Raw genomic sequence first — 27,587 nt, 5'->3', positions numbered from 1 at the left:
GCCTCCGGGGCCTCTCCAGCGCCCGCCTCGCCCGCCGGGCCCCCTCAGGCGCCGCAGCCGTGGCCTGGGCTTGAGTGGCGGCTACCAGCTGCGCCTGGCCTGGGACGGACGCCGGACCGCCCCGTCACGTGCGCCCAAGTCCTTGGCCGGCCGGGGCCGCGCGGTTCCCATGGTTCAAGGTAAGGGCCGAGCGGGCGCGCGGGTCACGGGGCGTGGGGGCAGAGGGCGCAGACGGGGAAGCCCTGGCTCAGTGCCCACCTCGCCTGCGCACCCACCTCACCTAGAGCGCCCACTGCAGCCTGCTCCGGCTGCCCTGCGCCGGTTCCGTGCCCCACGCAGCTGCCGGGCCGGCGACACCCGTCCCATCTAAGCCGCCCTCAGAGTGCGCGCCTGCTGAGGAAGCTGTGGACAGAGACCGAGGTGGGCAGCAGGGGCCCAAGGGAGAGGGAGGGGCAGCGACACTGTGCCTGGGGACACCTTGTCCCCCTCCTGGCCTGGGGATGGGGGTATTGGAGCAGGAAAGTTTCCAAGAGGAGCCTGGTCCCCGTTCTCTCTGCTGCCAGGGGCTGAGACCTTCCATTCACTGAGATTTGCCTTCTGCAAGACAGCATGCTGGCCACTGCGTTATCATCTGTTCAGTCCACCCAGAACCCATGAGAAGGGGGCACTGGTGCCATCCAACCCACGAGGAAACCGAGGCTCAGGGAAGTTTAGTCACGTGCCCAAGGTCACACAGCCAGTAAGTGGTAGAGCTGGCCTCAGATGTGCCAGCCTGTCACTGCAACCCCCCTCGCGCTCACCTTTATTTGAAATCTCGGCTTAAGTGGGGGAAGGGGAGCATCCAACTGACATTTGGGTTTTCCCAGTCTGGGATGAAAAGACTCTACAAACACCAAAAATCCAGGAGAGATTTCCTTTCCACTCTCCCAGCTGTGCCATCTCACCCCACTCAGTGTCCTGGACTCCCAAGGCCCAGGGCCTCGTGGACACAAGTAATCCCACCGGTGTGCAGCCCCCAGTCGGCTCCGAGACTAGACTCTCAAGGGTCAAGTTCACTGACCCTTCTCCGAGGATAAGGGGGTGTCCTGGAGGCCATAGCCCCAGCATGCCCCCTTGCACATTCCCCAGGAAGCTGGCTCAGGAAAGCCGGAGGGGACACCCTGCCAGCCTTCCTCCAGTGTCCCGCTCCACCTAGGCCAGGCCAGGCTTTTGGGGAGGGTGGGTGCTTCCAGGAACAATGAGAATTTCCAACCCCCAAAAGTTCAAGTTTGCCAGGAAAGACACACATGCCCATCTTCCCACCTTCCCCCTCTTCCAAAGGCATTGAGGATGGAGTCTAGGTGACCATGGCTCTTCTTACCTAAGCAGGTGAGCCAAACACCTGTGCTGGGGGAGAGGTTGTTTAATCCTGTGTGCACTGACTACAGGCTTTCTAAAGAGCTTGTGTGCTGGGAACTTGTGAAAAATCTGTCTCACTCCTCACGCTGGAGCCCCCGGCAATGTGGGGCTCTCTCCATTCATTCTTTTACTTGGCAGTGGTCTGTTAAGCACCTGTGTGTATAACAGGGTGAAAAGGACAGACAGGCTGACCCTTGTGCCTGGATCCTGCCGACTTCCCATTTCCCCATCAGCCGTGTTTCCAGTGGGGCTGACTGGTCCGGATGCACTTAGAAAGCTTGGAAATGGCCTCCGGAAGGATTTGGGTCTGAGAAGGACCCACAGGCTGTCCCAGCCTCAGTGGCCCCAGGATGCATGCGGGTGGGGGCTCCAGGGACCCTTGCTGGCCTTTCTGGAGTGAGCTGCTGCTCTGCCCTGGGCACTGGCGCACAGAAAAGAAGCGGCTTCTTCACCCCTGCCTTTCCAGTGGGGACCCCAAAGCCCCCACCCCAGCCTCGGAGACTTTGAGCCCTCAGACACACATTGCTTACACCAGCACGATTGTCAAACGTGGATAAAGGCACTTGGGGAAAAGGTAGGCAGAGCTGGAGGAGCCAAGAATTATCTGCCCAGGCCTGTCCATCTTTCTGGGTGACCTTGGCCAAGTCACTCTCCCTCTCCAGACCTCAGTTTCCCACATGTGACATGATGGGGCAGATCATGTCTAAGCCCCGAGTGAGGGGGTAGGCCTGAGAGAAGCCACAGTATTGGGGCAGTTCAGAGGGGTTTTGAAATCTCAGGGTGGACCTGAGCTCAAGCCCCCAGTCCCACCAGTCCCACTCCCCACTCAAGGGAGCACCCCAGTCCAGCACATTTGGGGCTGCTTCTAAGTCGCTGACTCCTGGTGCTGGTCCTGGGTGAGCCCCCCAGTCCAGCCAGCCTGGAGGCTGCCCAGCACCGAGACCCACTCCCGCAGAGAGGCCTCTGGACTCCTGCCATGTGGGCCGGCTCCAGGGAGAGATGGCAGAGGGATCCGCGAGGAGTAATTACCGCGCTCAGGAGGAGCGAGGGGGCAGGCGGAGCTGCGGGAGAGATTTATCACATCTCAGTAAATTGCACCTGCCTCTAGGCTCGCCAGGCGGGAGGCGAGGCAGAGCGGCAGCCGGCCCTGTCCCGTCCTCCGCGCAGCTCCCAGCCCCGCCCCACTCTCCGAAGTCCAAGTCTGTGCATCAGTAAGAAGGCCATTCGTGCGGCAGAGAGAGCGGGTTCCAGGCTACCCTGGGCAAGTCAGTCAGCCTCCTTATGTGCAAGAACGGGGTGCTCCCACCTTCCCTGCTGGCTGTGGGGGCCAGCTGGGGATCCCGGCCGCCAGCCTGGGCGCCCAGCGTCTGCTCCAGGTCTGCCCCACCGAGGCCACAGCAGCCCAGCTGCTCAGCCAGGCTCTGCTGCTCTTCGCGGCGCTGGCTTTCCTTGCAGCGTCAGTCCTTTTGGGTTTGCTCCAGAGGGAATTTGACAAGCCTAGCATCTTCGGCGTTTGCCAGCTCCTCTCCGTCCACTGTTGAGCAGAGAGGCTCCTGGGTACGCGGTGCACTCGTTTCTCTTTGAAAAGCTCTTTGTTTTTGGACTTAGGTCCCCTCCCTGAATAGGCTCAACTGGGGAACCTCCCCCAGGCCTTGGCCCAGCCCCCTTGCCGGGGGCTTCCTGAGGGTGGAGGCCACTGCAAGAGGGAACCAGGGTGGATGGACCAGCTTGTCCTAGGCGGGGAGTGGGCTGTGGCAAGAGCCTCGAATTCAGACTGAGTCTTGGGTTCCAAGCCCGAAGTTGCTGTTTCCTGGCTGTGGGAACCTGGGCTTTCGGCTCCTAGGCTGGGAAATGGGGTCTGCGGCCCCTTCTTCCCTGGAAGATTAAGTAAACAATCCTCGTGCAAGAGCTGGGGCCTTGGAAATGGGGAGTGGGTTGGAGGTCAGATCAGGCAACGCTGTAAGCCCAGCTCGGCAGGCGGGCTCTCTCCCAGACCCACGGGAACGGCAGGTGTTGAGAGCCCGGAGGACCGCTGCTGGATCTGGCCTTTAGAGAACGCTCTCCGGCTGCAGGGTGGAGGGTGCCTTGGAGAGGGTGAGGCTGGAGGGAGGGAGGTTTGGGAGGGGGCCGCTCATCCGGCCAGGGGGGAAATGATGGAGGCCTGGGCCAGAAAGTGGGAAGATGCCGGGCTCAGCTTTACCAGGTTTATAGGTGTGCGCAGGCTGGACCAGCCGGGAGACCCAGGTGGAGGCTGGTCAAGGGCCTGAGCAGTGGCCCCAGAACAAGCCAGACTCCAGACCTGCAGCCTCATCTGCTGCCTCCCTTGGCTGCTGAGGACAGGTTGGCAGGGTGGCCAAGTGAATAAGAGCACAGCCCCTGGGGCTGACCAGAGCTATATTTGTATCCAAGCTGTGTGTCCTTGGTGAAGTTACTGAGTGTCTCTGGGCCTTAGGTTCTTCATTCATAACATGACAGCAATAACATCTATGTCGTAGGGTGTTCCAGCTGATGGAGAAGGGGAGTCCACGCATTGCTGAGCCCTAGCAAAAACCTCTTTTCCGGGCCAGGTCTACCCCGGGGCAGCCCCCACCAGTGCTCACGTCCTGGCTCAGCCACAGGCTGGCCTCGGGGCTGCCCCTGCCAAGCAGGTAAACCCCACACTGGGACCACACTGGCTCCCTGACCTCCACCTGCTTCTTGATTTTTCCCAGTCAGGTCCACAGTGTCTGCCTGCCACAGCAGTGGCAAAGGTGGCCCCTCGGGGTGCTCCCAGGCTGGGAGCCTGCTAGGAATTCAGATTCTCAGGCCCCCTCCAGCCCTGCTTTCAAAGCTCCCTAGGTAATTCTTGTGCTCAGTGAAGTCTGAGACACACTGCTCCAGAAAACGTAGCCTGCGCCGGAACAGAGAGGGGCCCTGCCTGCCGGGAGCTGTCATCGGGGACCTCGTCTCCTTAATGCGCCCCACGTTCTTAATGAACATGTGTTAATTTTGATCTCTGGTAAAGGGTTTGGTAAAATGAAATAAATGCATGCTTGCTGTAGAAGAAAGTCAAGCCTATCCAGCTTTGTTTGTCACAAAGGAAAAGCCCCAGTTTCGGGCTGTGGCCCCAGTGCTTAGCTGTCAGTCACTTGCCACAGGCATCACCGGGCATCACCAAGCGCTCTTCCACGGGTCTTCCTCCCTTGTCCCTTCATCAGCCACCCTGGAGCATCCTTCCACGCCAGCCCCCATTCTCTCACTGATTGGCCTGAACCCGTGTTAGTAAACAGGTATGTATGTCATTCAGGTGTTCGTCTGTGTTGTGTAGTTTTTACAGATTTGTTCAACAGCGTGATCCCCACAGGGAAGGATCTCCTGGCCTGGGGTAGGGGGATACGGGGGGACACACACTTGTGAATAGAATGAGATCGCAGGGCTAGGGCAGTTTTCAGTGGATGGTAGCCTGGGTGTGAGGCGGCAGGTGTCCCAGATTCAGAAGAAGGTACCCAGTGGGCTGGAGCAATCGGGGAGGGCTTCCTGGAGGTGGAACTTGAGCTAAGCCCTGAAGGATGAGTGAGTTTGGAGCCCGGAGGAGCAGGTGTGGTGGAGAGATGGGGCGTTTCTGCCCTCGCAGGGATGTGGGAACACCAGTCCATTGACTCTGGCTGATAATTGGTGTCCCGCTGGAGATGCCCTGCCTCTTCCCACCTCCCCGCTCCCTGTGAGGGTGGGAGAGAACCAGCCAGGCCGCATCCCGGTGGTCACAGTGGCTTTGAGCACTCAAATCTGTGCTGTGATTGAGTGGTTTCCCCAGGTGTGGCCCCCGCTCTCACCCTCTGGTCTCCCTGCCAGTCTTCAAAAGGCTCTTGCCCTCACTCGCTCCCTGGGCAGAGGGGGTTTTGCTACAGACAAAGGAGGGGCCCACCGCAGAGCCCCCGCCCCGCCCCGCCCCATGGCCCAGCCGCGCCAGACGGGGTCGGAGCTCCTGCCAACGCGTCCCCCTAGTGTGAGCTCACATTATTTTGCCAAGCGAGATAGGAGGCAGGAAAGCCTGGGGCTGCAGTGGGGGCCTCAGGGACCGCGTCTGCAGTGCAGGGGAGGCAGCCTGGGAAGCGTCCTTCGTCCACCTGTAACACTGTCCAGGGCCTCACCGTGCAGTTTGAAATGTCTCGTTTACACCGTTTTCCAAAATTCTTCCACTCGGCTTGGGCAGTTGCACCCTTGCTCCATCCACTCAGGGACTTTCCTAAGACCAGATAAACATGCTCTTTTTTCCGATTCAGAGGCGAGTACCTGATTCAGACATCCTTTCTCTACGTGGAGAACCTCCCACCCCGCCAGCCACTGCTCCCAGAGCCCAGCAGAGCCTCTGGCTTAGAGAAGGACCCCCGTTTAGGGCCAGGAACCGCGTATCTTTCTTGTCGGGGTCTCCCCTTGACATATTGCAGAACCAGCAACGGCTCTGAGGAGGGCTGATCCCAAATGTGATGATCCGATTCTGGTTTGAAGGAGGGCAGAGGATAAAGTCATACTTCACCCGACGGAGAGCAGCCTCTCTTTCGGCGGTGTGTGCGCTTCTGGTGTTTACCTGTGTTTAAGGTTTGTTTGGTTGAAACACTCATGATGCAGAAGGCTCCTGGCTCCGTACGAACCCATTTACAAAGTTAAAAATAGAGTCGACTTTAATTTTACCTTCATGCAACTTCCCACACGAGTGTTCCCTCTAATTGCTAAACAGATTTCTATTTCCAAAAAAAAATTCTTTTGTTTCACGACACAGTGTCTTGAATAACCACTTTTGTGGTTGTTTTTCTCACTGTTGGGCTGTGTCTTGTTTTGGGCCGTCTGCCCTTTTCTTCCTGGGCCCATCTGCGTCGGTGTAATGAGACCTGAGGGTGAGGGAAGGTGAGGGCGAGGAGGAGGGCGTCGGGGGAGCTGGACGGGGGGCCGGCAGGGCTGCAGATTCAGCAGGATGCTCAGAGCAGGCACAAGGGTTAGGACCCAGCAGCTCAGCTCAACCCACAGCACAGGCTCCCCCCAGCTGGCGGCCGTAGGCACGTGATGAAACTTCCCCGTGCGCTAGTTTGCTGGTCCACACGAACAGGGATGGCTGTACCTCTCGGTGAGGATTCATCATCTCCCCATGAGACCCCACACACCCAGTAGGAACACGACGAATGGCACCCGGTGCTAGATTCTGGGCTCTCTGGGTGTGGTGGGTGGCGGGGCTGTGAAATGGCACCTGTGCTGGGCCTCGGGTTTCATGTGTTGTTGCGTGCGGCTGGGGTCCGTGCTGAAAACCCGTCCCCACTGAGGATAGGTCCCAGACCCCCAGCACGGTCCAGGGTGGCCTGCAGGGAACAGACCTTGCCAACCCCCCCAGCCTCGTTACTTTCCTGTCTCCCTCACTCTGGAAGACTCGAGACCCTTCATCCCGGGTGGGGGGTCCTCCTGCCGCCTCGCCTCCCTGCCTGTGCAGGTCCTGGCTTTCACGTCAGCCCTGCAGGGAGGCGTCCCTGACCTCCCGCCTCCTCCCCAAGAGGTCAGACCCTCCCCAGCGGCCTCCCTCTGCACGCAGCCCTGGGGCCCATCGAGGATGGCGCCTGGCAGCCTGGCTCCCCCCCGAGCCCAGACCGGGCCCGGGGCTGGCAGCCGGGCAGGGACGCTTGTAGATCTCTGTCCGACGTCTGGTGTTTTTGTGCTGTTCTGAGGGCCAACCTGGTCCGCTGGGGAGTGGGGGCGGTGGCCTCTGCCCGGCCTTCCTGGACTGACACCCCACCATCCGAGCCACAAACAGCGTCTCTTTTCCCATCAGGGTCTCCCTTCCAAATGTGCCAAACCTGTTCAGGGAAGAAGGGGCTCAGAGCGTTCCAGAGACGGCAAGTCAGCCAGCAGGGCAGGGGCAGGGCCAGAGCGAAGGGGTCCCGGCGGCAGCAGGGTCTGTTCCCTGCCCCGTCCGCCGTCCTCCAGCCCGGGGACGTCACCGTCAGAGGGTGGTTCTGGGGCTGGTGGCCTCACTTGGTCGGGCTTCTGCTCTCGGCGAGGCCTCGGGGATTAATGCCGCATTCTTCATTGACAACCACTGGTTTTGGGAAAAAAAAAAATCACTTAATCTGTAAGACGGGTCTTTTCAACAACACGCCTACATTCACTTAAAAATGGCTGAGCCCGATTTTTTTAAAAAGGAAAATTGATGTAAACAGATTGCTTCGGGCAGTGTCTTGGCTGAAGCCTGAGCCATGAGGACGGCCCAGGGAGGCTGAGTTGCCCACAGGAGTTTATAAGGGGGTTGCTGGGTCAGCTGCAGTGGCCGGGGCTGCAGGCGTGGGAGGAGGGCTGTCGCCAGCTTGCAGCCTCGGTGCCTGCAGGCCCAGCGGCCCCCAGCGCCGTAAACTGTCGGATCGAAGAGGGGAGTGAGTGGATGAGGGGTGAGGACTGGACCAAGGCTGACTGCTGCCCTCAGAAGCCTCTGCCCCCAGGAAGGTGGGGCACATGCAGGGGGCCCCTCCTCAGGGGTCCTCCTGGCTTGGACTTGGGGTGCCCCCCAGGGAGCAGTGAAAAGCTTGGGATTTGGCCAGGAGTCACAGGAGGTCCCGCCCTCCTCTGTCCCCTGGGGAGAGTTGGAGAGCCGACTGCTCAGCTGGACCACCTTGGATGAACTGTGATTCCAAGAAGAAAAAAAAATTCTTTTTCTGGTCGTTGGACAGGTGATTAAGCCAGGTAACATGCAAAGTCCCTTCTGAATCTCAGAGAAAAAGATGTGGGGCCTCAGGTTCTAGGCAGCCGTTGCCCCGAGGCCCTGATTTTCTGAGACTCCAGGATAGGGGTGCTCGGATGCTGGGAGCCCCCAGTTCCACCACCTTGGGTCCACCCTCCCGCCAGCTCCACGGGTTCCCTGGCTGCCCGCCCACCCTTTCGCCCCCTGTCCCCACCTTCCTCCTTCCCCTGCCCCACTAGAGACCCTCCCTGAAGCCACAGAGCAGGAGCTGGGCCTGCTTTAAATGGGCTGCACTGATCTCAGACAGGGCAGGGGCCCAGAGGGGTTTCCCGGTAGGTGCCAGGTCCCCTGGGGCATCTGAACTTAAAGGGTGTGCCCAGGTGGGTGGAAGTAGCATGCCTCTGCCCCCAGTGCTGGGCCGTCCAGCCAGTCTCTTTAGAACAACCAGGTGGCTTGGCTCATCTTTGTCCCTGCTCCATCTGCTCTTACTGACTTAGCACCGCACACACACAGACACACACACACAGAGACACACACAGACATACAGACACACACACAGTCACATATACACAGACACACGTGCATACACACATATGCACACACGGACCCACATATATACACATGTACAGTTACACAGATACACAGACAAACACGCACACATATACACACACAGAGTTGCACCTGCAGCTCCCGGGCGAGGTTGGCACTGCCTGCACTCAGCAGGAGGGGCTGGCCCTGCCCTCCATCTGCTCCGGGCCGTCCCCAGCGAGGGCAGGACTCTCCGCAGCGCCCGGTGTGCCGGGCGGCGGCGCAGACATGAGGCTGCTGTTCCCTGACCGCCGCGGCCTGTGCGGTCCTGGCCCCGGCCCGTGGCTCCCCCCAAGCGAGGACGCAGATGCCCGCCCTCCTTACCCCAGGCTGCTCCCTGACACGAGTGCTGGCCGAGCAGGGGGAGGCAGCGGCTTTGTCACCCCCCGCGCCCCTGGTCCGGCATCTGGGGGCCTGGCTGCGCGAGGGCCCCAGTCTGCCGGGTGAAGGGAGCCCCGGCTCCTCGCCCCGTGCACGCAGTGTGCAGCTGCAGCTGTGGGAGCTGCCTGCGGCCTTGCGAACAGCTCACATTTGTGTAGTCTTTGATTTGTTGTCTTTAAAAGCATGATGCAAATTTCCCTGGTGCTGTCACCCTCCCGGGGGGTTAGTGAGGCGACTGCAGGGCACAAGGTTGTCGTGCAGAGCATGCCTCAAACTCCCCACCCCCCATGCTCACTTAGCGGGGCCTGAGGGCATGCAGTTGGGGTCCTCGTGGGGACAGCCCCTAAAGGGCCACTGCCCCTCAACCTGGGCCTCCCCAGAACAAACCAGATTGTGCCCAGCACCCCCCCCCACCCCAGCAGAGAACTCCTCACATGGCTCCCCAGCCCGCCGCTCGGGCAGGCGACCAGGGGCCCAAACCGAGTGAGAAAATAACCCCCCAAAGTAGGTCCAAGCAGCGTCCCCGGGCGAGCGGTGGGGGTGCGGCCCGGCCTCCAGGACCGCACAGCCGCGGAGAGGAGCCGGCACTGACCATGTCCCTTGTCCCCCCTAATGGCAGCAGGAGCCTTTGCTGGGCAGCGCCCTCCCGCGTGGTCGGCTTCCTTCAGTGCTTTCAGGGTGCTGCCTGCCGTCTCCCAGCTGCCGTCGTTTCTGGCCCAGAGTCGGCTTCTCGCGCGTCTTGGTTCCCTACAGGCACGCGCCTGAGTCCCCAGACTTTCTCTCACGCACGATCTGCCCTTTTTCTCCCCGTGTTCACCCCGGGCAGCTTCCACTGCTGTCCCTGAGTTCACGTGTGCCTCCTTCTGCCAGGCTGAGTCTGGTGTTAACCCCGTCCTGCGTAGTTTGCATCGTAGACACTGTGGCTTGTTTTATTCTCTAGAAATTTGGTTTCATCCTTTTTAACACCTTCTGTGTTTCTGCTTCATGTGTCCAGTTTTCCCCCGGGTCTTGGACATGTGGGTGACAGCTATAGTAACTGTTTTAACGTCCTGGTCTCCTAATCCTTCACCTGTGCCACTGCTGGGTTCGCGCCCATCGATGTTTCTCCTCATCGTGGGTGGGGTTTGACTCTTGGCGTGCCACGCGTGTTTCCGTGGGTGCCGGACCCTGGGGACTCTGCCGTGCGGGAGGCAGACCCCGTCCGCACTTGTGAGCTGCGCTCTGGGTCTCGGTTGTTACTTGGAAACAGTCTCTTTCAGTCTTAGCTGTTTTGCTCTGGGAGGCGAGTCCACGCCCGTGTGAGCGCCCTGCCCAGGGCCCCGGAATCGTGAAGTCTTCCCCTCTGACAGGAGCAGGGACTTTTCCTGAACCCACATGAGCTTCAAATATTGCTCCCTAGGACCTTTTCAAGTGGTTCTTCTTCCGACCTCAGGGAGTGTCACTCACTCGTGAGCTTATCCGCGCTCAGCCGCCCACTCACGGGGGACCCTCTGCAGAGATCTCTCTGTGCAGCTCGCTCTCTGCAGGACCCTGCCCTGCGAACTCTGGCCACCCCGTGTCCTTGGACCCTCAGCTGTCTCTCTCCAGTGCAGGGGGACCAGCAGGCCCCACCTGGGTTCCCTATATGGCAGCCTGGGGACTGTCGTCATGCGGGGAGCTGGGACAGTCCTGGGCCCTCCCCACTCCTGGTCCATTTCGTGAGGGTGGTCCTTCATCCCCTGATGTCAGTGCCCGGACAAGCGCTGCTTCATTGACCCTCGTCCCGGGTACCTAGGTGCCTCGGGTCCCTGCGCCGTGGCCGGGACCGTCGCGCTAGTGCTGCTCCTCACGATGGGGGTTAGTGATCCGAGTGCTGAGGGGAGGCCCAGCGTCCCCCTGTTCTGTCAGCGAGCAACCCGAGGAGTGAAGTGACTTCCCAGGGAGATGGAGGGAGTCCGGTGTCGCGCGGGACCCCTCCTGTCCCCACCCTTCATCCTACCTCCGCAGTCCTGCTAGTTCTCCCTGTATAGATTATAAATTTATTTTTATTAAAGAAATATTTTACAGCATTAAAAAAAGTCACCCCCACCCCTCCAGCCCCACTCTCTCCTCTCACCGGACGCCTACAACAGCCTCTGGATGGCCCCTCCCACCCTGCCTCCACGCCCACCTACCCTCCCAGCAACCAAAAGCAGAAGGGACCCAGTTACTGCCCTCCTGCTGGACTCATGTCTTCACTCATCACTCCACTGAGACTTACTCCGTGCCTACTGTGGGCCACAGACACTGTTCTGAGCACCAGGACAGAGCAGGGAGCAGAGCAGGCCGAGCCCCCGTCCTCGTGACTCAAGTTTCAGGGAGAAGAGATGACAGGAAATAAGTGCACAACGTGTGAAGGGATACCACTGAAAGCATGCGCCCAGCCGGGTGAAGGGCAGCGGTGGTGGGGGTGGGACAGTGGTATTTTGGGTGGATGGGTCCTCTGAGGAGGAGATATTTGAGCAGAGACCTGCATGGAATGAGGGCAGGCACTACACAGCCATGTGAGAGAAGTGCATCCCAGGCAGCGAGAATAGCACGTGCAAAGGCCCTGAGGCAGCAGGGGGCCTGGCGCGTCAGACACAGCGAGGCCAAGGCGGCTAAAACAACCGAACAGGAGACAGAGGCTGGAGAAGCGGTCCGAGAGGGGCTGGGTGCGTCTGCTGGGGCCTGTGGACACACCAGTGATGGCATGTTTTATGTTGAGTGACGCAGGACCACCGGGATGTTTCAGGAGGAGGACTGAGAGCTCTAGCCGTCCGTGTGGGGCATCACTCTGGCTGCCGTGTGGAGAGCAGGTGGCTGGGGGTGGAGCTGGGGGCTCAGTCAGCAACCCAGGCACGAGGTGAGGGCCCGACGAGGCGGGAGGCACGGAGGCGTGGGGAGGGGTCAGGCTCTGGGTGGCGTTTGAGGGTTTGCTGACAGATCGGGCGTGGAGCGAGAACACGGCAGGGGGCCCAGGGGACTGTGGGGCTTGGGGTCTGAGCTGCTGGAAGGCTGGGGCTGCCACTTCCTGGCATGGGGGGTTTGCAGGAGGGGAACTGGGGGCTGGGCTTCCTGCACGCCAGTGTTAACATGCCCCCCCCAGACATTCAGGGGTGAGGCTGCCAGCAGTCATGATGCAGGGCGAGGCCCAGGCTTGAGCTACCAGTCTGGAAGCTGTAGGAGGGTGTGTGAAGCTGGGTAGGATCACCTCAGGAGGGGGTGTGATGGCCTCAGGAGGGGGCTGGTACAGGAACGGCAGTGTAAGGCCTAGACCCCGGGGCCCCGGACCCGTAGAGGCTGGGAGATGGAGAGAAGCCCGCAAAGGAGGCCAGGAAGGCAGGACCCTGAAGGAGGAGGAGTTCTGGGTGACAGTGACATCCGGGCACTGAGGGCCTGCATGCCTCGCTGGCCTGTAGCACCAGCGTCCCCCCGGCACGTGGTCAGAGCTGCTTCGCCAGCTCCCCAGGGGGCTGGATGCAGATCCAGATGCAGGAGGCGTTTCAGGGAGAAGGGGGCCCCGAGCTGCAGCAGGCTGGCACGTGAGGACCAGGGCTCCCTGAAGGCTGGGTCAGGCATGGACGGAGCCGGCTGCGCGGCCAGGTCTCTGCTGACCTCCCCCTGCGCCCCCTCCTCTTCTGCTCGTGTGCTCCGGCTCCTGAGCCCACCTCACTCTGTGCCTCCGGGCCTTTGCACGTGCTGTTTCCTCTACAGATGCTTTCTCGTCATTGCTTCTCATCCTTCAGGTCCCAGGGCCTGGGTCACTGTCTCAGTCCTGGGGGTGGGGTGTTTATTCAGGGCCAACTGGGAACCACTGCTGGTCCAGACTTGCTTTGGGGGGCCCATGCTTTAGGAGAGTTCTCCAAGCGTGGCCCCTAGCCTGGCACCATCAGCAGCCCCTGGGAACTTGTGAAATGGGCCTTCTCAGCCCACCTGGACCTCTGAGCAGAAACGTAGAGGGAAACCCCAGCTGCCAGAGCCCCCAGGGGAAGCTGCTGCAGCCCAGGTGAGGATCTCCACCTTGGTGGAGGCCCCTGACGGGGCTGGCACCGGCCCAGGCTCCAGCAGGGAGGCCAGCCAGGAGCAGGGCAGGATGAACTGTCGGTGCTGCAGCGTTGTCGCAGCCGCGGTTACTGCCCCCGACGCACTCCCTGAGGGCAGGCCTGGGGGTCTCCCCGACCTAGGAAACGGTGCTGCTCTGTTGGCCTTTTGACACCCAGGAGCCCCTCACAGAGAGAGGAGCTCTTGAAAGTTGGGGTCAGCACCAGCGTGTAACAGGCAGCAGATGTGTCGAAAGAACTGGCAGGCAAGCGGCCAGGCAGGCGGCGGCCGGATTCCGGCTCTGCAGCAGGGCAGTGGGAGCCTGCTAAGTACGTGGGAGGGGCTGACCCACCTGGATGCCGGAGCGATGGGGACGGGGGGCACTCGTCACTCATCCCGTCGGACTGGGCAGTGGTTGGCACTCTGGGGACACAGGACCCCCGGCAGGCAGGCCCACCCACCATGGACCCACGGTCACAGCTGACCCTGAAAGCCTGCTCTCCCGTGCTCGGGTCGCAGTGTGGCCAAGGGGTCGGGAGCCCAGCCTGCACTGGCGGGTGGGCCTGGAATCACCTGGGTCTGGCATATCCCTGCCAAGCCTCTGAGCCTCTGTTTGCCCCCTGGTCTGGCTGATTTAGGATTTTACTAAATGACATTGGGGTGTGTGGAGCTGCAGGCAGAGCCGCGGTGCTGGGCAGAGGCCTGGAGTCGGGTCCCCACTGCCTGCCTTCCTCCCGCCCGCCAGACCTGGCCGCCCTCCCTCACCCTGCCTGTTCCCCGCCTGTGCTGGGAGCGCCTGTGCGGGTGAAGTGAGACACAGGGAGGGTGCTGGCCTCCCAGACGTGTGTGGTACGTGCTTGACGAACGGTGCCCCGAAGGTCCCAGCAAACCCGGCCTGGAGCCCCTCCTGTGGGCCTGCCAGGCCCCGAGCTGGTACCGGGGGGCTGCGCCCAGTTCCTGGAAGAGGACGTTGAAGAGAAAAAGGGAAAAACGTTAAGGGGTTTTGCAAACCCAGCTCCTGTCCTCATGATTTTAAGGGAGAGAAGCCATAGCGTCCGCAGCCAAGCTGGGGCTCCCCCGGGGTCTCAGCCCCACCCTCCCGTTCTGCTCCCTGACTCGCTGCTTGTGGGTTGGTTGGGCCACTGCAGCCCCAGAATGTTCCTGAATGGTGCATCCCATCTGCCTTTCCCCTGCCTGGGACCCCACCCACGCTGGCCAGGCCCCAGCACTGGGGCCGCGGAGGCAAGACCTTGTCCCTCCCCTTCCCGCGTCCAGGGCCCCTTCAGCGCGGGCTTGCCAAAGGGACCCCAGCTCAGCTCAGGTGGGCCTTATTTCGGAGCCGCCAGTGTCCTTGTGCTGTACTGACCCCTGGTGGCCGGAGGACCACAGACATGGCGCCGGGTTCCTGCCTTCAGGGGGCTTACAGTCTGATGGGGGAGGAGGCTCGCGCACCCCTGCCCCCCGCAGCTGTAGGCAAGCTGGGCTGGGGCAGGAGGAGGGAAAAAAGACACTGACTTTAGATGGCGCACCCAACTTCACCCCCTGCTCCGCTAACCGTGGGACTGGTATCTGCTCTGGGTGTTTCCTGGTCGGTAAAATGGAGTCGTGCTCACGCTGTCAGACTCCACCAGCGGTTACAGATGCTGTGAAGGTGCTGTGCCCTGCCTGGCACAGAGGAGGTGCTCGGCAGGACGACGTGCTTACTGCTGTCGTGAGGCACTGGGGGGCCACCCAGGCTACTGGAGGGAGGAAGTGACCTGTCCAGACCTAGGCTCAAGGAGCCCCAGTGGGGCAGGAGGGCGGGGCCGGAGCCCCAGGCCCTGGGGGCGCCCAGCAGCCCCTGCGCTGAAGGGCAGGTTTCCCTGCTGTGTCGGGGTCACCGGCGTCAGCAGTTGGAGGGCTTTCCGGGGAGACGGATGTGAACTGTGAGCTTCTCCGGAGCCACGCCCACGATTTCAGACCCCAAGGAGGCGGAACAGGAGAGGCCTAGGGGCTGCTGGGGCCCCGGGGCTGGACCCTGCTGAGCTCACCGTCCAGAGCTGGGTGGCTCGGCCTCCTCCCATCACCACCTTGGGGCCCAGGGAGGCGGTTGAGGGTTGCTGGCCTCTTCCCAGCCCTCAGCTTGGTGGCAGACATTGGGGTGACCCTGGACAAGGCTCCTTCTCTGGGGGACACAGCCAGGGGGCAGCGGCATACTCAAAGCCCTCTGTACCACCAGACCTGGCCCCACAGAGCTGGCGGGTCCAGCCTTGTTTGACCTCAGTGCACCCCGAGTTTCCACTCCTCTGAGCGAGCGGGACAGTGAACAGAGGGAGGGGCTCCAGGACAGACCGCAGTGGCTACAACTTTAATTTCATTTACCTTTGGAGTGGGTTCTGAAGGCCAGCCTCACAAGGGACCCCTGGGCTGGGCCTTGCCCTGAGATAACCCAGGCCCCCCGGGTGCCGCTCACTGCTCCAGGGGACCAGGGGACCAGGGCCTGATGGAGGCCAGGAGGGGCGCCTCCTGCTGCTCCCTGCACCACCTGAGGTTCCCGAGTTTGGGGACGGTGACTGCTTGGGGATCCTGCCAACTGGGGGCCCCCTCTCTCTCCAGGCAGCGGAGAAGCTGAGCCCACTGGCCAGCCCAGATGGGGCAAACCCCTGCTCCCCCCAGTTTCCTGGCCACGGCCCAAGGCCTCCTGGTCACCCAAGCCCTGAGGTCTGTCTGGATCCTCTCCTCCCAGGCCACAGAGCCTTGGGGTCCCTTCCTCAGCTCCAGCCGCACCCACAGTGGGCCGGGCAAGGCCACGAAGCCGGGGTGTCCAGCTGATCGGGTTTTCCGCTTGCTTGGTGGGTTGACCCAGTCCTCCAGCCTCAGTTTACCCCTAGAAAGCGTGAGTTGGGTAATCGTGCTGAGAGATGCGTCTGAGCCCTGTTTTCACGAAGCCTGGGAGTGTGAGTGCGTCCCAGGGGAAGTCCCGGGGTGAGATGAGATCAACACAGCAGGTCCTCCCTGCGCTGTGGTCCTGTGGCCACTGTGGTTCTCATTAACCCTGACAGTGCTGAACTGAGGCCCAGAGCCCCATCACACCCCCAGCCCCCCTCCCCACCCCACTCCATAGCTCTGCTCCAGCCCAGCTAGCTAGGAGAGGACCCCCCCACAGGTCATTCGTCCACGGGCAGCGCCCTCACTGTGCGTGCAGCCGGGCGGCGGGAGCAGAGCCGTGAGCCACAGGCAGGGCCCTGCTCTCCCACTGCTGACCCCGAGAGGCCTTTAGCAGGGATATGGGGAGAGCTTCTGGGAGTCTGTGAACCCCAGAAACAGCTGGCAACATGGCATGGCCCCTGTGGTCATGCTAGGGTCCCTCAAGGAGCCCAGGCCACAAAGCTGGCCAGCCCAGGGCTTCCACAGCGTTTCCTGAGCACCGGCGCCCCAGCCCTGCCCGCCCTGGCAGCACCCAGCCCCCTACCGTGGGCATTGTCCGGCCTCGGCCCCAGAGCTCAAGGTGGGCGCAGGCCCGGCTCACGCGGTCCGAGTGCTCCAGGGCTGAGCTGAGCTGGGTGGGGATGGAGCCTGGGGGAGGAACAGTCCAGGTGCCATTGGGAACTGCCTCTCCGGGCCCCAGTCCCCGCCGCCACCACCCCACCCCCAGCCAGGTTCTGGACAATATCTCGGAGACCAGCCGCAGCGCTGCTGAGCAGCTCCCCGTCTGTTTGTTACCAAACTGCAGGAATCTGGGAGCCTGCGGAGCGTGAAATTAGGACCAAATGTGGAGGAGGTCTAGACAGGAACTCCGGGCCGCTCCCGCTCGAGGGCGACGGGGCCCTTGGGCTCCCAGGTAGCAGGCGCGCTCTGGTAACCAGACAGATGTTTGTGGAGGAAAAGCGTCTGGCTCTCCGTAAGCCCTTGACGAGACACCAGGATGGGGAAGGGCCTGGCGGGGAGGCAGCAACCTGGGCCCCAGCCCTGCTCTGCCCTCTCCTCCCCCAGCCTCAGTTTCTCCATCTGGAAGACCACCTCCGTCGTCACCTAGTGGGAAGGGTGCTTGGGAAGCAAGGAGAGCCCGGGGCCCCCCTCAGGCCTGGGGGTCTGCACGTGTTCCGGGTTCTGGTGTCTGGTGGGTCGAGAAGTCACCGGACTGGGTGAGCTGGGGGCCCAGCCAGCGCAGAGGGTGCAGGGCTGGGCTTCTCCTTGGCTCCTGAAAGGAGCGCCGGGCGTCTCAGGTGAGCGCTGCGGACAGGAGCCTCATGCAGCATCACCATGCGCCCTGCACCAGGAGAGCCCCGGGGGTGGGGGCACAAGGTGAACAGACCGAGGAGGCTCCATCCTCCGTCTTCAAGGCAGGGAGGGGTGGGGTGGAGCGGGTGGAGCAGGAGGCAGGGGAAGCAGGGGAGTCTGCGCCTAGGTGCAGGACTACGCGGTCCACATGGCAGCCGTGCTGGGGTCTTCCGCCAGGGGAGGGGCTCCGCTGGAGCAGGCAGGTGGAGGGCCGGCGTCTGGCTCTGCCGCCAGGTGTTTCCTGCTCCCCGACCCAGACCCACCCCACTCGGTCTTCACGCTGTGTGGGGGGGGGCGGGGGACAACTGGAGCTCGAAGCGGCGGCTCCCCGGGAGATGCAGTGCTATCAGAAGAGGGCTGTTGCCTGCCCAGCCCCTCTCTGCAGACTCTGGGGTGGGGGTGCACAGAGGGGCCCCACCTCACAGCCTGTCTCTGTAAAACCCGGGGGTGGGACAGGGAAGCAGAGCCGTTTATAAAGCTTTAAAACCGTTTATGGTCCCGGGGGGCAGATTAACAATTCCGTGCAATCCCGGCCAAATGGTCTTGGCTGGCAGTGCGGGGACTTCAGGGAGAGCTGGAGGAGGGGCCGCGGCAGGCGGCCTCCCCTAGGCTGCCCCTGGGCCTGCTGGCACCGCTCTGGCTCCTTGCCTTTGCCTGTGCTGTCCCTCTGCCCACAGCCCTCTCCTCTCTCTCACAGCCCAGCCCAGCCCATCAGATGGCCATCCTGCCAGGACGGCTCGGAAGCTTCCTCCTCCAGGAAGCCCCCCGTGGTTCCCTCAATGCCATACCACCCGCCCAAACCCCAAAGCCCTCCGTGGTCTCTAGGGCACTCAGCGCAGCCATTCCCAGGACACACGTGTCCAGGGGACGCCTGGTTAGACGGGTTTCCCGCTGAGCTCCCAGGCAAATCGAAGTGTCAGCAGCGCTCCCCCGTCTCTGCCCCACTCTGGGGGAAGCCATCCTGGTTCAGCGCTCGGACCAGCAGCTGGCCTTTTTCACGTTCATGATTCTGAGACTCTGTCATGCCTCTCAGTCATCCAGACCCCAAACAGGCAGGGCTGGTTAAAGACAACAAACCAAGACCCTTCAAGTCCAGAGCTGGCAGGAACTGGCTTTCTAAGTCATCCCATGCCCAGATTACAGATAGAGAAATCGAGGCCCAGACAGCGGCCCACGCCCAGGCTTACCAGCGGGTGAATGGCAGGACACTGTCCCACCAGCCTGCCTCCTGGGCAGGACAAGGGCCCCTCACGCTGGTCACCTCGGTGTCCAGCTGAACAGAGTCCCCGGGCACAGGAAAGAGGTCTGGAAGGTGACAGCTCAGCGAGGGCAGCAGTGGTTCTTCCACTAACTTGCGGAGTGAGGTTACGAACGTTCCCCCACCTCTGCCCCGCTCCCCACCCCTGTGCTGGCCTCAGCCTCCCCCGACCCCACCCACCAGAGGGGTGGGTCATAGTCCTTCCCAGCCCTGGCACTGCAAGCTCCTGTGAGGTGCATTAAAGAAAGTCCAGGAAGCCTTCTTGGAAGAGAAGTCGTGTTCTGGGCACTGACGGCAGGGTAAGCCCTGGAGAGGCAGAGGGAAGGGGATCCCAGGGGTGGCTGGAGGGCAGGGGTGAGGGAGGCCATGGCACTTTCAGGGACTGTTCAGAGTTAACCAAGGACTGCTGTCAGGCTAGGGCACAAGCAAGCCACCCACGGTGTGCGCGTCTGCTGGCCGGGGCTGGCCCCGGGACCCATGCCCGGCGCGGGCGTCACTGCCCCTCGGCACACGTCTATCTGCAGAGCGCGGCTGAGACGCTCCAGCTGGATGGGGCACGGGCGTCAGAGCCGTGGCTGCTGACAGCCCTGGGCGCCTGGCCTGTGCCGGCACCCTTCCCATCACGCCTCCAGGCCGCCTGCGCTGGAGGGCCCCCACCCAGAGCCCGCAGAGCGCGGGGCCATCTGTGCCTCAGACCCAGAGGCAGGCTCTGTGGCCTCGCCCTCGGGGCCTGATGAAGGGTTTAGCCCCCGAGGGAAACAAACGTTAACAATAGAAATCCCAGCGCAGCACACCTGCCGCCTGGTGGAGCCTCCGTGTTCCCCCACTTCACAGAGGAGGGAGCTGAGGCACAGAGAAATGGGGGCATCTGAAGCCCTGTTCTTGCGATCAACCAAGGGCAGAGCCACGCTGGCTTTCAGGGGTCCAGCCGGGATGCTGGGGGCGGGGGGCACTGGGCTTCATCCCAGCACTACCTCCCTGACCGTTCCCGAGCTCAGTGAGCTCCCTCATCGATGAAGGAGGACCGCAGTGATCTTTTTTGGGTGCACGTAGCAGAAACGCACACAAGGGGATGTATCTGCAGAAAGAGTCACTGTGGATCTAGACGGGGGAATTGGGACCCCAGCCTGGCTTTCTCCAGGTGCCTGTGTCCTTCCTCTCTTCCCGCCCTGGACGGGCTCCTCACACAGGGACATGTCTGTCCCCAAGGTCAAGGGACCAACAGGGACTGGCCAGTGTCCAGGTCCCAGGTGCACTTCCTGGGAGAGGGGAGGGCCAGTCCAGCTGGGGGCCTGTCCACCCTGAGCCCAGCAGGCTGTGGTTGGGGGTGGGGAGGTAGTGGTGGTGAAGGGGGCTCTGGACCAGCGGCTCAGGGGGCAGGGCACCGAGAGGAGGGCTGGCCTGGGCGGGCACCCTAAAACCTGTCATTGCATGGCTGTGCTTGCTACTGTGCCGTGCATCCACAAAGATGCTGTGGGAGACCGGACCTCACACCCCGGGGACGTGGGGCCCCACCGTCGGGGTCGCTGATGCCCCAGGAGGGTTATGACGGCCACAGCAGACCTGGCTCCTGCCGACCCCAGAGCCGCCATGCCGGGATGTGGGAAGTGCCCTCCCCTGGCCTCAGCTGGCTCACCTTCCAAGGTGAGGGCCACGCCCCATGGGGCTACTGTGGGATCTGGGGGGGGGGCCTGACTGACAAGTTTGCTGGACGGGTCGGTGGGGCCGCTGAAAGCCTCTGGGCCCGGGAGGCCCCGGAGCCCCTGGGCGGGCAGTGAGCCACACGTGACTTTTGGCTGCGATGGGCCCATTAGCTGGAATGGCACACGTGGACCAGTGGCCCTGGTGGGGAGCCGGGCTTCGGCTGGGTAACGGGGAGTGACTCCGTCCTCCTCTGAGCTTCAGTCTCCTCCCCTGCAAATTTCTGGTCCCAGCGCCGGCCCCTCCCTCCCACGGCCACTGGGAAGACGAGGGGAGGCTGCGGGGCTCCGCTCTGCTGCCCGCTCTCTGGCTGCGCCGGGTCGGGCAGAGACGAGCTGCAGCACCCCTGCGCCCGGGGCGGGGTGCGCGCGGGGGGGAGCCGGGCCACGCTCCGCCGGCAGCTGCTGGCTTTGCTTTTGTCTCACCTCAGCGAAGAGCGTGAAATGCAACTGGACAGCAGGCCTGGCCCCTGCCCAGCGTCCCCCGCCGGCCGCCTCCCCTGCACCCCCAGCTCCCTGGAACCGGCCCTGGTCTCCCTGCCCCCTCGCAGGGCAGGCGGGCCAGCTGGCCCCAGCCACCCTGGGGGCCGAGGAAGGTGGGAGCTGCCCGGCAGGGCGCCCAGGAATGCAGGGGTCCCTGGGGCTCCTGAGCGTCTGTGTGGCCTGCTCTGTGTCCTCCTGACCGGACCCTGCTGGTCCAGCTGTCTGGAGCTGCCTGTCTGCACCTCCATCTGTCTGAGTTTGGAGCTGTCTGTGAGTCTGTCTCATTGTCTCGTCGCTTTGGGCCTGTCTGGATCTACCTTTCCGTCCCTCTGTCTGTCTGCTCCGGATCTGGGTCCCCACCCCAGCTTTGCCTCTGCCCCACAGCACTGCCTGGGCCAGACCCTCTTGTCAGCACCCGTCCGTGTCCTCCTCCATCTGCAGACCAGCGTCCCCTGCGGCCACGCTCTCTCCCAGGCCGCTTGACCCCATAGAGGAGCCTGTGGGGACCCAGTGAGCCTCCAAGCTCGCCACGCGGGGCTCAGCTCCCTCACTCCCGCCCTCCGACCGCCCAGACCCTGAGTCTCCACACAAAAACCCCGTCTGTCAGTTATTCCCACACATTCCTGGAAGAGGAAAACTCGGCCCAAATTCCAGCAAGTCTTTGGCAAGGTTTATCAAAAACTTTAGAAGCGTGCACACCACAAAGCCCTTCGCTGCATATTCCTGCAACCGCAAGAAGTGGGAAGTGATGCTGACACCGGCCCGCGGGTCCCCACGCCCGGCATGAGGGGGGCCGGCCAGCGCCAGGGCCCCGGTGACACCGCGCCTCGAGGGACACGTGGGCTGCCTGGGGCTGGACGCCTCAGGGGAAAGGGAAGGTGTAGACAGAATGACACTCTTGCTTAGGACGGGGAAGGAAATGCACGTTTGCCTATATTTTTAGGAAGCAGCAGGGGAAGGATGACCCAGAATGAGGTGGCATCACTCTCTCCGGGCGGCGCGGCGGGGAGGCAGACGTGGGAGCGAGGCCTCTCCGTGGGCACCTGGCTTTACGCCTTTGACTTTGGAACCGAATGTTTTCTACAGTTAAAAAGCAAAGTTGAACCAGTTTTTTTTAAAAAGAAAGTAAAATTTTAAAATAATTTTAAAAATAAAATAACCAAAAAAAAAAAAGAATACCGTTTGTTAGAAGAATGGCACCGACAGACTTGCTCAACTCAGGGTTGCCTCAAACTTAAATTTGTAAAAAAAAAAAAAAAAAAAAAGTGTGTCTCTGAAGCACAGTGAAGTGAGCGCAATCAAGTAAGTTACGCACGTAATAATCACATACATTACAATGAAGTGCAGGAACGGTGCCCGAAAAGGGAAAGTAAAAGCTAACTGGAGTAAACGAATCTGAGGGCCCAGGCGGTGGAAGGAAACTGCTGAGAATTATTTCAGGTGACTTTGAAACCGTCTTTTTGCTAGACGTCCCTAAGGCGACGAGAACAAAAAGAATAACAGATCCGTACCTAATTCCACTCCGTAAACTCCTAGCACGGACAGTGGTTACGCACAGTGGGGAGAGCAAATAGGTAACGAAGTGTATGTCATTAGGAAACAAAATTTTCCCTGCGGAAGTCACAGAGACCTCACATTTTAACAAGTAAAAACCCTTTCATCTCAAATTTTAAGTGGAAATATCAGTATGACCTCATGTCCATTTTTCTCTTCCTAAAAAAAAAAAAAAAATTAAGTCTTTCTTAACTCTGGTCACTGAAAATGCCTGGAACCAATGGAAACCCAAGAGCAGCCAGCACCCCTGGTGCCCAGGCAGTGCCCTCCACAACTCACTTCCCACCAGGAGAGCCGGGGGGCCCAGGGGGACGGCAGGTCCCAGGACTGCAGCCAGGTGAGCTGGGATAGCTTGTGCCTGAAAGCAACACGCGTCAAGGATTGCTGGGGTCCCATCAAAATGATGCCCGAGTCGGCTTAGAGGGACCTGCCACCCTGCGGTCCCAGCGGGATCACTTGCGAACATCAGAAAGAGTAATGACAGTGGTGGACCGAGACACACCAGGTACATGGAAACCAGTGAGGGCACGGTGCTGTTGTAAAACAGCCACAGACCTCGGGAGGTGCCAGCTGGTTCTGAGAACTGACGACACTGAGAGCTGAGCATCTGTGCCCCTCCGCGGCGACTGCCTGTTGCTGTCCCCACAGAGGTGACAAGGAAAGTTCTCTGGAGAAGAACCGAGCTCATCCATGCAGGAGAAATGACTGCATTTGAAAAGTCACCATTTGTGACCCGTAATGAAACAGCAGATCTAGGCAAAGACTCCCGCCGGCTGCTGGAAGGGCTGAGGTCGGGGCCGACGGGGTACTCCACGTGGGAGAGTGGGGCTGCCGGCCGCTGAGCCCCTGGTTAATGTCAACATCAGGGCCAGAGGGACGGCCGTCTTGGGGCCCTGAGAGTGATGTGAGAGGAAGGCAGGGTAGACGACAAAACCATGACAGAGGAGGACTGTGAAATGCTGCCAGAGGTGCAGCCAGTTCGAGTTTGCGGAGAATTCTGTGAAGTAAATGACCCAGCTTCTTCTGTAAACAACATGGGGCGGGGAAGTGGGGAGCACGATGGGAACTGAACTCTTCTGCAGGCAAAGGAGCCGAACACAGCTGGATGCTGATTTGAACAAATCAGCTGTAAAAAGACATTTTGGAGATGATTAATGGTTTTATTTTTTAAAAAAAGGTCTTCACCTGTCAGATTTTGCACTGAAATATTTATGAGTGAAATGATGTGCCTTGGGGTTTCCTTTCAGGAACTCAATCGCCCCCACCATGCTATTCCCCTGCAAAAAAAAAAAAAAAAAAAAATGGTGGGAAGGGGAGATTGGGGAAAGGTGTGCTGGAACCAGCAAGCAGTGGTGTGAGCGGTGGTCATGAACCATCCAGGGATCCACCAAGCCAGTCATTGAACCTTGGCAGCTTGAAATGGGCCACGGTGAAGTATTTCCACTGCGAACACCGGCAGACGCTACAAGCCAGGGTGCTTTTATTCTACGAACTGTTGTATCGGCACCCGGACAGGCGGATGGAAATCTCACAGGAGCACCGCCGGCGACAGCAGGGTTCAGTTTCTCTACCTCGTGTCTGTTCAGCATTTTCCACAGAAGTTTACTGAAGGGCACATCCTTAGGCCCAGAAATTCCGCTTCTAAGAATCGATCCTGAAAACGTCATTGAAGTCGGCCCTGCAACCCAAATGGCCCCAGTGTTGAGCTACAAAAACATTTATTAAAATGTTGGCTTAAGTTTTTTTTTTTTTTCATGTAAACAGCCTATCAAAAAGAAGTTGGTTTTCAGTCTTGAAAGATGAAACAGTTCTGGAAATCGGTTGCAAACAATGTGGATACACTTAGCAGCACTGAATCATACACTTAGAAAATGGTGAAGATGGCAAGCGTCATGTGGTGTGTCTTTTACTGGCAATTTAACATTTTAAGAGAAAAGGGATTGGTTATGTTATAAAATGGAAGATGGTTTGAAGTTATGTTGCAGAAGAAAATTTAATGATAAGGATAAATAAGGACGATCTTGTTAGGCGGAAAAGCAGGTTGCAAACCCGTAGGTTCAGCCTGGCTGCACCTGGGCGAATTTTACAGAGCGTGAGCTCGCTGAACCAGCTGGGGGTCTCCTGCCTACCCTCAGGCCCAGCCCCTGCCTCCCACACGCGTGCCCTGGGGTATTTTGTTTTCCCTTTTGGGGTGTTTCCTCAAATTCCTAAATGAGAGCAGTTTCTCTCTGCACTGAGATAATGATGCGGTGAGGCCGGTGGTGTGTGTTGCAGGCTGTTGATGGAGAAGGGGGCGGATGACAGCCGGGACGGTGGTCATCACCGGGGGCATCTTGGCGACTGTGATTCTGCTCTGCATCGTCGCCGTTCTGTGCTACTGCCGGCTCCAGGTACCCGGGCACTGGGAGGGGCGGGAGGGAAGCCAAGAAGCAGGGAGCCCTGCAAAGGGAGGGAGCGCCCGGGGGGCCGAGGCCCAGGAAGCGGGAAGAGCCGGGTCTTGAAGAAGGTGCGCAGCAGCCCAGATTCCACCTGGGAGGTGAGGCCCCTGGGGCTGAGCGAGGGCGAAGGGCTGAGCCAGTGGCACACAGCTGCCTGGCGGGGGCAGGGTGAGCACGTGGGCTGTCTGCTCCGCCTGTGCACCCCTGCCCCCGCCACGCTCTAGGGCTGTCCTAGGCCCCCATGTCTTCCTGACAGAGAAGGGGAAGCCGCATGGGCAGGGCAAGGAAGCCCAGCCCGGGGCCCATGAACCAGGCTGGGGCCAGACTGCCTGGGCTGGCATCCCAGCTCTGCCTCTTCCAGGCGGCCTGAGCCCCGAACCTCAGTTTCCTGGCCTGCAAAATGGAGTTGTTAGTCGCACCTGCTTCCAGGAGCTGTGGGGTAAAATGAGGGAATCCCTCATCTAGGGACCCCAGGAATCCGGGGTGCCCAGCCTGAGCGAGCTCCAGGACGGGGTGGTTAGAAGGACACGGGGTCCGAGCCGGGTGCACCGGGCCCCCTCTGGGTGCCGCGCGCGGTGAGGGTGAGTGGGTGGGGAGCTGGGGGTCACCGGCCCTCTGCCCGCAGTACTACTGCTGCAAGAAGGACGAGTCGGAGGAGGACGAGGAGGAGCCGGACTTTGCCGTGCACTCGCACCTGCCCCCGCTGCACTCCAACCGCAACCTCGTGCTGACCAACGGGCCGGCCCTCTACCCGGCCGCCTCCACCTCCTTCAGCCAGAAGTCCCCGCAGGCCCGCGCCCTCTGCCGCAGCTGCTCCCACTACGAGCCGCCCACCTTCCTCCTGCAGGAGCCCGAGGACGAGGGCGTGCACAACGGCGGGGAGCGCGTCGCCTACCGGAGCCTCAGCCAGGAGGACGTGGAGCTGCCGCCCGGGAGCTTCGGGGCCCTGCAGGCCCTCAACCCCAACCGCCTCTCGGCCATGCGGGAGGCCTTCTCCCGGAGCCGTAGCATCAGCACCGACGTCTGAGAGCGCCCCCAGCCGCCGACAGGTCCTGAGACCATGGTGGGGTCTCGACGGCACATCAGCCTGGCCCCAGGCAGCCTGGACCAGGGCTTGGCCCAGCTTTCCTCGCATCCCCATCATCGCGGGGGCCCTGTTGGGGAGCCCGGGGGCTCTCAGCAGGGATAAGGTCTGGTGAATGCTAGCGTGGCCGCCCGGGGCCTGGTCTGGAAGGGAGGCAGGCGTGATGCAAGCACAGGTGAGCGGTAGCATCCAGGTGAGAGGCTGCAGAGCGAGGTAGGGCCCTGGAGCACAGACGCCAGGCTCCTGACGCCAATGCCGCCATTCAGTAAAGGGGCAGTGGAGAGTGGCCTCGGTCTCAGCCCCAGTAACTTGGCCATCTCTGGCGGCACGGCCTGGCCACATCACTCCCTCTCGGGGCCTCGGTCTACCTACCTGTTCAAGGAAGGGATGGCAGCCATGACCCTAGGGCCCTGCAGCACAAGCCTTGCCTGGCCATCAGGGACCGGGTGTTCGGTCCCAGATCGGAGCCTCTGTGCCCCCTCCCCCAGCCCCTCCCACACACACCCCGGCTTCAGGTGCCAGGCAGCCAAAACACTGGTTGAGCTGGCCTCCCTGCTGGTCCCCCTAGAGGGTTTCCAGGCGGCTGGTCCTTTGGGAATGTGCAGCCCCAACTGGTGAAAAAAGAGGTTAAGAGGAGGCCGTGGGCTGACCCCCCGCTTCAGGAGTGACCACCCTAAAGCACACAGGAGTGACCAGTCCTCAGCCCTGATGTGGTCAGGCACACAGAGCCCCGGGCCGGGGGCTGAAAGGCCCCCGAACTCCCCGCGAGACCTGGGGTGGGCCGTTTCTGGGAGCCCTTCTGCTCTGGTCCCCAGGGTGACAGACCCAAGCTCTCCTACCTGCCTGGTTGCTCCCAGGAGGACCTGGGAGCAAGGCCTCAAGCCCCCCCTTCCCCCCCTCCACCTCCACGTGAAGACCTCAGCTGAGCCCACCGTCCACCACGCTCCTAGCAGGGCTCGGGGGTCCCTCCATCCGGCCAGAGAAATGCCCCAAACCCAGGGGCACCTGCCATGGAGAGTGCAGCCCCCCCCCCCCGAGGCGTCCTTTCCTGTCTCTGCAGCCCCCTGTGCCCTCCTGGGCTTCCTCTGCCTTTGGGCCTGACCATGGAGCCCCCCACCCCAGTGAGGCAGCCCCACGTCTGCCCAGGAAGACGGACAAGCTCCCAGCTCAGACACCCCCCTGAAAGATAAGCTTTTAGGGCAAGCGGCTATCCCTAAACCGTGAGCAGCTTTGACCGCCTTCCAGCTTTTTCTTGAAAGTGCCGCTGAGCCGAGACTCGGGCGTGAGCGGAGTGAGGGAGACTTACTATTTTTAGCAGTCTCAATTTTTTCCCCCTCTTCTTCCTTTCTCCTGCCTCAGTTTGGACTCGCTAATGGGATTCATCCCCAAGCTTCCCCTCCCTTTGTCAGACCCCATGAGTCTGTTTCTGATGCATTAGCTTGGGGGGTGGGCAGGGGTGGGGGGCGAGGGCCTGGAGGTGGCACTTCTGTGGCTGTTCTGTTTGGTTTCCTCTTTCCTTTTCTGGGCTCTGGCCTCTGTATAGATTCCTACGTCCTTTTGACATGAACATGCATCCGTCCATCTGAGGTCACTCAGCTCCACCGTGGGGACCTATGGGGAGCTGCCTGCTCCCTGACAAAATCGAGAGCCAATAAAACTCCTCTCGGACACCACACACCGTCTTCAGTCAGCTGGGATCCGAGCC

General features: G+C 61.2%; 1 protein-coding gene across 1 annotated transcript; it reads left to right on the top strand.

Moving 5' to 3' along the window:
- On the top strand, nucleotides 1–27,541 carry FAM163B (family with sequence similarity 163 member B). Its single transcript, XM_006179880.3, has 3 exons — nucleotides 1–179; nucleotides 24,635–24,750; nucleotides 25,424–27,541. Exons 2-3 carry the CDS (start codon nucleotides 24,658–24,660, stop codon nucleotides 25,823–25,825), a joined length of 495 nt encoding a protein of 164 aa, XP_006179942.1. The 5' UTR covers nucleotides 1–179; nucleotides 24,635–24,657; the 3' UTR covers nucleotides 25,826–27,541.
- The last annotated feature ends 46 nt before the right edge of the window (nucleotides 27,542–27,587 follow it).

The sequence above is a fragment of the Camelus ferus genome, chromosome 4, assembly GCF_009834535.1.
Source record: "Camelus ferus isolate YT-003-E chromosome 4, BCGSAC_Cfer_1.0, whole genome shotgun sequence".
Lineage (NCBI taxonomy): Eukaryota > Metazoa > Chordata > Mammalia > Artiodactyla > Camelidae > Camelus > Camelus ferus.
Note: the sequence above shows the minus strand (reverse complement) of the source record. Positions and strands in the feature narration are given on the sequence as shown.